This window comes from Tetrao urogallus (genome assembly GCF_951394365.1).
Source record: "Tetrao urogallus genome assembly, chromosome: 1".
Taxonomy (NCBI): Eukaryota; Metazoa; Chordata; class Aves; order Galliformes; family Phasianidae; genus Tetrao; species Tetrao urogallus.
In genome coordinates this window covers 111,077,831-111,087,617 of record NC_136813.1, presented here as the reverse complement: position 1 = coordinate 111,087,617, position 9,787 = coordinate 111,077,831, and the positions used below count along the sequence as shown (strand labels likewise).

At 40.8% G+C, this 9,787-nt stretch overlaps 1 protein-coding gene across 1 annotated transcript; it reads right to left on the bottom strand.

Annotated features, from left to right (window-relative positions):
* Positions 1-5,308, bottom strand: BLZF1 (basic leucine zipper nuclear factor 1; the record flags this gene model as incomplete). Its single annotated transcript, XM_079535586.1, has 6 exons — positions 1-186; positions 516-735; positions 1,324-1,452; positions 2,992-3,191; positions 3,852-4,291; positions 5,290-5,308. 6 exons carry the CDS (start codon positions 5,306-5,308, stop codon positions 1-3), a joined length of 1,194 nt encoding a protein of 397 aa, XP_079391712.1.
* Positions 5,309-9,787: the final 4,479 nt, after the last annotated feature.

The following is a 9,787-nucleotide window of genomic DNA, read 5'->3' as shown; positions in this document are numbered from 1 at the left end:
TTAAAGGGCTATGAGCTCTCCTTGACAGTGGTCGCAACAATTGAAAGTTATGTCTTCGTATCTTGTATATGGGTGAAACCTTCCAATATTCTTCTTTGTAGAAAGGAAGGAAGAGGGAGAAGTCTGAGAAAAAGAAGCTTCTGTTGATGTTTCTGTACGTGCAGCTGGATCCAGTACACGTAGCACCTACGAGAAGAAAAGCTGAGAATGAAAATTTATCTACTAAGCTTAATAGGATTTATCCTTCTGTAACAGCGTGGAAGGTTTTCTGCTCAAAAGCAGAGTTTTCCAACTTGATTTCAAACAATACATGCATTATTTATGTTGTGCTTATTCTTCCGTGTTTTTGATTTTTAAACACCAGACAGCTCTATCCAGCATGTTTCCCCTGCATATCATTTTTAAATACAATATTAAGCAGTTGCCACAAAGCAAGGCTTTTCTTTCTGAAAACATGATCCTGATCCTGCCCCTCTGGTGTGTTGAAAGACTGGAGTTGTATGGAAGGTTCTTACCCTTTCAGCCATTTTCTCAGCAGGGGTATTGCAAAATTCCACAGCTGCTGAAGTCTTTTTTGGACTGCTAGTTCCAACATTTCCAAGAAGATGTGAGCTTACAGCTTTGGCTAGTTTACAGTTCACAGCTGCTAGCTCTGTTGTAGTGTAAGGCTGGGCACTGGGATAGTATGTCTGTTGTCTCCCCCACTGAAGAGAAACCATCAGTTCCTCCAGAAGCCTGCGGAGAGAGAAAAACAATCTAGTGGCTTCATATTCCATACTATCAGCACACATGCTTCAGTGCAATCTTCCCCAAATTTGCTGTACAAGTCAGATGTTAATCGAAAAAGGTTTCATTATTTAAAGCAAGGAGGCAAAGCAGGTTACTCTCACAGACAAGGCTTCGCCAATGCAGAATTTTAACAGTGGAAAAAATTAAAAGACATTTGTCAGACTAAGCACTGAAAAGTCATCGCAGGTAAAAGAATCTATTAGTTTTGGAAAGAGAAGATTCTTGAAGTTAAGACAGTAAGTGGTTAACTACATATAGTCTGCGGATATGAGAGATGTTAGTTCTACCTTCATACCCTGAAGCTATATGAACTTCAAGAACTCACACCTCTATGGAATACTGGGGAAAGAATTAGTGCTACTTTGGCTTTCAACACTGAGAATGAAAAGCAGCTATACTAATCATCTGCATATCTGTTTTTTTCTTAAATGTAACAGGAATAGGGGAAAGTTATTTCAATTCTTCTCCAGCCCAGAATAAACCAACAGAAATGAGAAGTTTGTAGAGAAATAGTCTGGATTAGGAAAATCATACTTTTGTGTATGAATCATTTCTTGGCGGAACTGATCACGTTCATTCAACAGATCCTGAATTGCACTTTGTGCATCTCTGGTTTGACGCTGAAGAATTGCTCTGGTGTTGGTTAGCTCATCAGCCATAACCCTGCAAAAGACATTTCCAATTAGTAATTTAAGTGAGCAGCTTGAAAGTCACCTTCACTCTATTGCAGACAGTATTTAATCAGCTCAGTCTAAGGATTAAGCTGCCATTCCCCTTCCTTCCCCATGCAGAACTTGTCAACCTAATTACAAAGGACATGCATTAAGAGCAATTTCTATTCAACTACAAGCATTTAAGTGCAAAACTACATCTGAGTTTAAATAATCTTATGCCACTCTATACAAATGGGTAAGTGAGCACAGTGCACAAACATCCTGACAGACAAAGCTGAATATATTTTGTTATTGACAGGTTTCTTGCAGGTACACTGTAATCACATCTTTTCACAGTCATTTCTAAAGATGACAGCTATGGCTGCAGACTGCATCCACTTCTCTGCTTCTCTCAGGGCACAATACCTAGATGTCAAATGCTCCAGATACAAGCATGTGAGAACTGCTTGTGATATTTTGCTATTCTATGCCAACAGACCCCTGGAGCTGGTACTTCAATGCCTGAGATACTGCAAACACCAAGAACAGAATGCATTTTAACAACTACCAGCAAGGAATCTGAGACTTGAATGAATGAGAGCCTTACAATAGAACAGGTGTTACTTTGATCACATCTCCACACTGTCAAAAGTGTTACTGGAAGAGGCTCCCTTGCAGTGATCTTAGGATTCATATTAATGCTGAAGAAACAAGTAAAACTAGGATAGTAATGCTTGCCTGGATGGTACTATCACAACTGCTTATCACTCACTCAGTACATCAAAACTGCTGAATACCAGCAATTTAAATGGACTAGATCATACAATCTCATTTCCTTCAAGCAGTAAGTTGTTTTCATAATATGCACTAAGCATCACTAGTTAAAATGCAGTGAGTTATAGATGAGTACAGTAGAAGATTAAAATCCTATCACTATTTGTAGATGATCTATCAGATCTGCACTTGGCAAGTTAAAAGTCTAATCCCTTGTCAAATGAGACTGACACTTAGACCAGCTTAAGATTTGCTCTTAACTCTTACAATGTATTAGTTTATGAGTACAGAAGTTACCGTAGGGTTCCTTCTATAAATAAACATTTAATGAAGAGGTCTCTCTATTCTTCCATTCTTAGTTGCTGGTTTTAGTAGATCCCTGAAAAATTAATGAATTTTTTTTTTTTTTTTTAAACAAATTGGTGATTGCATCATACTTTCAGCTGTCATGGAAGACATTTTCAAACCCTAAACTGGACACAGTTACACAGTTGATCAGAAATAAGAACTTCTCTTATGTTAACAAGAACTGGAGTTAGCATTTTAGGAGTATTAGGACCCACTCTATTACTTTTGAAAGGCAGAACTACTGAGATTTACAAGCAGCTCAGTTTCTTTTTATCTCTTCTCCGATTGAAACTAAATAGTAAGTGTCTTACAATAGCTGTTGTGGTTGCCCTCTGCATATATATATACACACATACACATTCCCAAGTGCTGCAGTGGGTGCATATAATAAAAGCCTACAGAAAAATGCTGCTTGAAGTGGGAATACCTGCTTGCTAGGAATTTGCTTCGCCACATATCACACTGTATAGACATGCGCTCCAGTTGTTCAGACAACTGAGACAGATTCCGGCCCAAGACTTCATTTTCTAGGATAAGCTGATTTTTCTCACGAGCCATCCGCTCAAAGTGATACTGCAGATCATCTCCAACAGAAGCAACAAGTAGTTTCTTCAGCTCCCGATTCACCTAGAATTAGACCAAACTATCTGATCATTACCAATATGGATTGAAACACTTTCTACTTTTGTACGCAGTGCAACTTAGGCAACTTATTTTTTAAAATGAGCAGTTTCTGTTTCCAGAATGGAATGCATCCAAAGGAGAGGATAATAAGCCTCACAATCCACTCCAGTGAGACAAAATTTTAAGAGTAACACACATTTAACACTTCCTTGTTTAAATTTTAACAGCATTCGAGGAGGAAGAATAAAAATGTGGTACATGAAACAAAGAAAGCTTCAGTCCTATTCAAGTCCTGACTCAGTAAAATAGCAAAGGATTACGTAAGACATTTGTAAGTTATGTTACACCTCCTTCTATGGTGTAACATTTTTTTTTTTTTTTACTAAGTGTTGGGTCATGAGAAAAGATCTTGCTCCTCAAAAGACATTTCCCTGCAGTCCTACAGTGTGTTTGTTTCTCCCAGATTCATGCTTTGATATTTTTATCTGCTGACAGAGAAGCACCAGAGTACTCTGATGCATTTCTACTCTCTATCTTGTAAGTTCAAAAACAATTTGTTTCAAAGCTTCAGTGTCGTAGCAGTTATCTTTGATTTTATTCACAAACTAAATAAACCAAAGCAACTCAACTGTGTGAGGAAAAAAAAACCCCTTCATTTCTTACCTCCGTCTGTATACGCAGCTGATTAGAGAGACCTTCTTTATCCTGTAACAACCGCTTTTCTGAATTCTTCAGCTTTTCAATTGCATTTTTGAGCTCAGTCTGTTCTTTCTTGGGATCTGCAGTTCCATCTGACTGATGGAAAGCATCTCCTTTGTGTCCCGCCGATTTAGCTACTTTAGCATTTTTAGTTGCAACTACATGGGTGATAGCTGCTTTGGGGACTAATATACGCACAGCTTCAACTTCTACTGATTTATCAGCATGTATCTGCCCTAGCTGGAGAACTCCAGGACTCAGCGATGAGACTGCTTTTTTTTGTGGGCTGTGGTGGATGTGATGGTTTGTAGCGCTGGCTCCAGTGCTTACTTCTACAGATTCACCCGTCTGCTCTGTTTCCATGCCATCTCCAGGTCCTCGGATGGGTGATGAGGCATAGTCAACTACAGTTCAGAAACAGCAGAGGAAGTTACCATCTTAATGTCATTGCAACTCTTCCCTTCATTTACGTACTTCAGAGGTGAAAGTTTTAATTTTACACTGTATGCAAAACAGTCCTTTGCAGCAGGAGCTATCAAACACAAATTAGAATCTAGAAAGCCTTTACTCAAGTATGCACTGCTAATTATGACACGTTCACTCATAAATTTTACTAGTTTCCATCACATAATATTGGGTAGATGTGCAGATATGATCAAGAACCATTAAGGAGAAAAACTCCTGACAATGTTACCTATGGAGTGACAGTGAACTTCAGCTTCTGGGAGCTGACAAAAATCACAGCAGATCTATTTAAAAATCCAAAGCTGCTATTAAGCTATACAGCTACTAACACCATAAGAAATTTAAGAGGATTTAAGTACTACAACATGTTTTGAGTTAATGATTTAAAAAAGCCAACATATCAGTTGCATTTCATTTTTAATTAACAGCCCCCAGTACGCCTAGTAAGGCTACATTCTGCTCTAGATTCCCAAATATGCCTGAAATTCATTTTGCTGAAGCTCATTACATTTTTGGCTGAGTTAAATGCTATCACAGTAAGGTTTCCCCACAGTGGACGTGGGGGGAAAGCTTCTCAGAACACTGCTACGCATACTGCCATTATTTCTCTTACTGCAGGGAGTAACACGTGCCTGCATCCTCTGTCCTATTCCCCATGCTGGACTTCAAAAACACAATAGTGTTGCCATTACAGTGCTCTACTTTCAGGATTCAGGCAGTGCCAGCAATTTCTAAAGGCCAGAGAGAGGGCTATCAGACAAAGGTGTAGACACGTAACCGCACGAATGACAAACCTGCTTTTCCAGGAAAAACCACGTTAGGAGATCTAGTTCAATTAACTGCTCATTTCATGCAGTTAAAGAAATAAGACCTTAGAATTCAGTCTAGAATAAGACCTTTTAATCCAGTCAGCTCAGATACCGCACCAACCACCTACTTTTTTCTAGAGATGTCATTTTCTTGCTAGCAGTCAGCTCTTCTTAACTACGTAATCCTGAGGAGGAAAGGAGGGAAAGCATCTTCAGCAAGGGAAGTTAATCAACCTGTTTTCGAATACAGCCTCTAAAATTCAGTTCAGTGGCACACTGATACACTGTTTACTGTGAACTATAAGCTCTAAAGGAGGTAAAAAGCCCACACCAAAACAAATGTAAAAGCAAAGACGCCCCCGAAACCCGAGAAAAGTCAAAAGAAGGATCCGAGCCGTCTGGCACTTGCTCTCACCGAGGGCCGGGCTTCAACTTCCATCTCTTGCTCGTCCAGTTCTAGTTCCCATTCTTCAAATCCCTCCTTGCAGTCTCCCTCCTTTTCGCAGAGCCCTCACCCTCTGTGACTCCATCATACTCCTTCCCGCCCGGCGCCGCTCTCGAACCCCAACCCCAACCCCAACCCCAACCGCCGCCCCCCACGCGCAGCCCCCACACGTTACCAGCTCCACAGCCCGCACCCGTCACCTCCGCCAACGCCGCTGCCCACCTTCCGCTTCCGTCCGGAACAGCCTCACGCCCAGCGCAGGGCGGGGCGTCCGTTGCCAGGGCCGCGGGAAGCGAGGCGGCCGCCGCCATGGTGAGCGCCGGGCCTGGGATCGGTTGGGTGGGCTCTTCGCTCGGGGTTAAAGCAACGGGGCGCCGCCCCCCACCCGCCTTTAGAGGCACCCAGAGGCAGGGGCACCGCGGTCTCTTGATAGGTCCACGACTTAATGATGATTTGTATAAGTCGCTGTTGTGTTTGGTTTTTTTCCTTACCGCAGGAGGTTACCGGTTCAGTGCTCGATGGATAGAAATCGAATCCATTTCTGTCGCTTACTCGCTAAAGAGCTCGAGGATGATCACTTCACAATCTTATTTCTCCCTCTTATCGCAGACGCTCGTGCCCTGATATTTTCCCACTCACTGTTCGTGCACGCTCAGATCTAGTTTTTGCTGTGTGTAATTTTCTCTCAGTGCAGTGTCCGACCTGCATAACGTGTGCCAGCTGAGGTCTCACTGCCACTAAACAGAGCAGAACTCTTGTTTCTTGTGTCCCAGTTACTCGTAGTGCCAAATGATCTCTCTTTTCTCCCGCTCCTGGCTGCATTCTCCAATCTAACTGTGATCCACTGTAACCTTCAGGGATTTTTCCCTGTGTTCTTGCTGTTAGTTTTTCCCCAGATATTTGAATTTATTTTCTTGGTTGTCACTGTAATAATTTGCAGCCATCTCTATGGGATTACAGAATTTCAGACCATTTCTCAGATCGTCAAAATCTCTTTGAGCTCTGTTTACCAAACTGCAGTCTCTCCCAGCTTAGCGTGAGCCTGGATTCTGAAAGTGCACTTCTCTGTTTCATTGCCAGCATGGCAATGAAATAAAACATGACGTAAAACCGGGTGGGTGACAGAACATTTTGGAACCTCACTTGAAATTGACTAAATTGACTTACAGCTTGCAAGAGAATTATTCCTAGTTACTTCTGCATGTGGCGATTGTAACTGTGCTTTAATGTAGGTCGCAGCTCCCTACTTGCCAGAACGTGGGGTGTCTTAGATTGGAGGTCCTATCAAAGCCAAGCGTGTCACATCAGTGGCTTCTCCCTTACTTACTTAGCCCAGTTACCATATCTGAAAGGGAAAATGGTCACGACAGGATTTTTTTCTTGTCACATTAACGTTATCAACTTTGTATAACGTTTTGTCTTCAGAGATGGTCACTGATTTTCTAATAACTCATTCTGTTATCTTCCAAACCCTGTAGTTGAGTGAGCTGTTCCAGCCTTGATCTCCTCCAGTCCCTGAGGCCGTTCTCTACAGGTGCTCAACAGTACGAGTGGGTTGAGGTTTCTGTGGCTGCTGTCCTTAGTGCATCAGAGACCATTTCATGTGCTGATGCGAGTATGTCTAACTTCTTTAAACTCTTCTTTCTTTCCTTGTTTCGTAGTTCTGTGCTCTGGCTTAAACCAGCTAAATTACCTCTCCAGTTGTAACTCGCTTATTTGCTTCTGTGAGTGCTGTAGTAAGAAGAAACTCTGTATTTCAGTTTCCTTCTTCGGTTTCATCCTAGAAGCGGGATACTGTAGTGAAAATGCTAAGTCACAGCTTGAAGCAGTGATTGAGCACCTGTTAGGAAGGCAGGGCCAACTCAGGGGAGCTCAGGTGCAAGCAATGCCCCTGATTGACCAGAGGGGGTGGAGCAGTATCCACTCTTTCCCAGACCTCATATAAGGGTTGGCAATGGAGGTAAGGATATCTTTCTGGAGGTCCTTGTATTTGTGAGGCCTTATAAAGGTAAGCATCTTCTTTCTTTTGTTTCTGTGTCTGCAGCAGTTGTGTTTGAGCTGATCCTTGCTTGTTGTAGCTTAGGGTCTTGCTATTCTGCTGTCATTGCTGTGCTTTCCATTTTGCTATGGATATGTTCTTTTTCTAGGGGTTTGATACTGTGACTTAAAGCATTTAATCTAACTCATATGTTTTTTAAAACATCTTTATCTCAGAAAGATGGAGTTAAAAAATAAATGACTTCTTCCTATGTATTCAGTTTTTTTCTGCAAGTCAGGATTAAACATCAGGAACCTAATAACATTCTGTAAGTAATGAACTTTCTGGTAGGAAGTTTAGTATGCTTATAGCATTGTGTTGCTTATAGGCAGTGTAAACTGTGACTGTGTTAGTTATAGTGTGCGTATCTATCTACTCAAGAAAAAAACAAACAAACAATAATACTGTTACGAGTCATGCTATGGCTACAGAAAGAAAAATGTAGTAACGTATCAGAGCATCATCTTGAAAACATTAGTTTTTATTTATTCATGAGTTTGTTGTACTCTGTCACTTAAAAGCATTCCAGATGTGGAAATCAACTATTTAGCTGGGAAAAATAGCTTTTGTGTCCAAGCAGCTTGCCAGGCAGGTACAGAGCCTTATTGCACTCAGGCTGTCTATAGGTGCAGTTCCATGTTTCTCTTTCTCTGTTCTTTAATGCAAATGTTCTTGTCCCTACAGCTGTGGTAACAGCAGAGTACATTAAAAAGCATCTTTTTCCATCTTGCATGTAAAGAACAGGTGGCTTAGTCTAATAGGATGTCATCTGGGTTTGATTTTATGGGTGTGGAAGTACGCAGTGGAATTTGAGCTTTCAGCTTCCTTAGTTCTTTCTACAAAATCAGAAAAACATCTATGAAGTAGACTTTCCTGGGCTAGGTTGCCCGAGCTTGCAATCATGCCATGTTGACCGGGATCTTGAGTATAACTGGAGATGAGCAGTTCAGCACACTCCAACAAAGATTTTTCTAACAACTGTGTTATATGTTTGTTGTTATCTTCAGTTCATTAGTAAATCCCCAAAGCCCGGCTCAGTGAATACTAATACAGAAGTGCTTAGTTAAGACAGGGAAGAAAAATAAGTAATTTTCTTGTAAAATGAGTAATTATTTAAAATCAGTACTTTTTGAAAAACAGCTTTGATTCATCAGTGGAAGAGATTTACTTTGTGTTTTGGGAATGGATGTTAGAAAATAACTAGTACATCAGCCATTCCTACAGCACAGCTGCAGAACCCTGGGTTGCTCATGGCCAGGGTATCTTGTTGTGATCAGATTTTCAGCTGCAGGCATTATAGAGGCAGTACAGCTCACAGGCAGCTGTAGACTGCAGTTTCATTTGGGAAGCAGTAATTTCAGCCATAGTGGATTAGCTGGCAAAATGGGCTGTTCTGTGTGAAGAAAACTCTCATTCAGGTATGATCATATAGAGAGGCAAAACTTTCCCACTTCATAGAGCTGAACAAGTGCACATTTGCAAATGACTAGAAGTTATTTCATAAATTCTGTACCTTTTGTTGCAAGACTCTTGTACTTAAAAAAAAAAAGTTTGTTTTTTTAAACTCTTCCTGAAAAAGATGCAAAACCTTCCCTTGAGAACAGCTTTCTTAATAGTTGTGAAGACTTGCTTTTGTGGCCAAGAAACCAAGGCTGAATTTCACTGCAGATGACCACCCTGATTTTTTCCTGTGTGGAGTAAGTGGCCCAAGCCTTTCCATTATAAGCTGGCATGGCACAAACATGTTTCCTGACATAATGGTTAACTCTCATTTGCAGCATTTATTCATTGGGAAAGATAAAAAGTGTTGCTTGTTGAATCTTCTTATAAGCATCAGAATTATGATATAGTTTCTTCTTGAACTAATGTTTCCTAGTAATGCTAGTTTTCTATTGGGCAGGTGGGCTGTGAATGCAGCAGAAGGTATATCTGATAAAATAACAGAATCTTTGGCCCTCTATGAGCCGAGTGAAAATTGCTAAAAGAATATAACTTTCCTGTGAGATGTATCTGATTCAGCAGTGGAAAACTGTGTTCCAGGAACTCATTTTGGGTTTGATACTGCCATCTTTATGATATGACTCGCTATATAAAATACCACTCTACATATATAAAGCTGACAGATTTGAAATCCATGGGATAA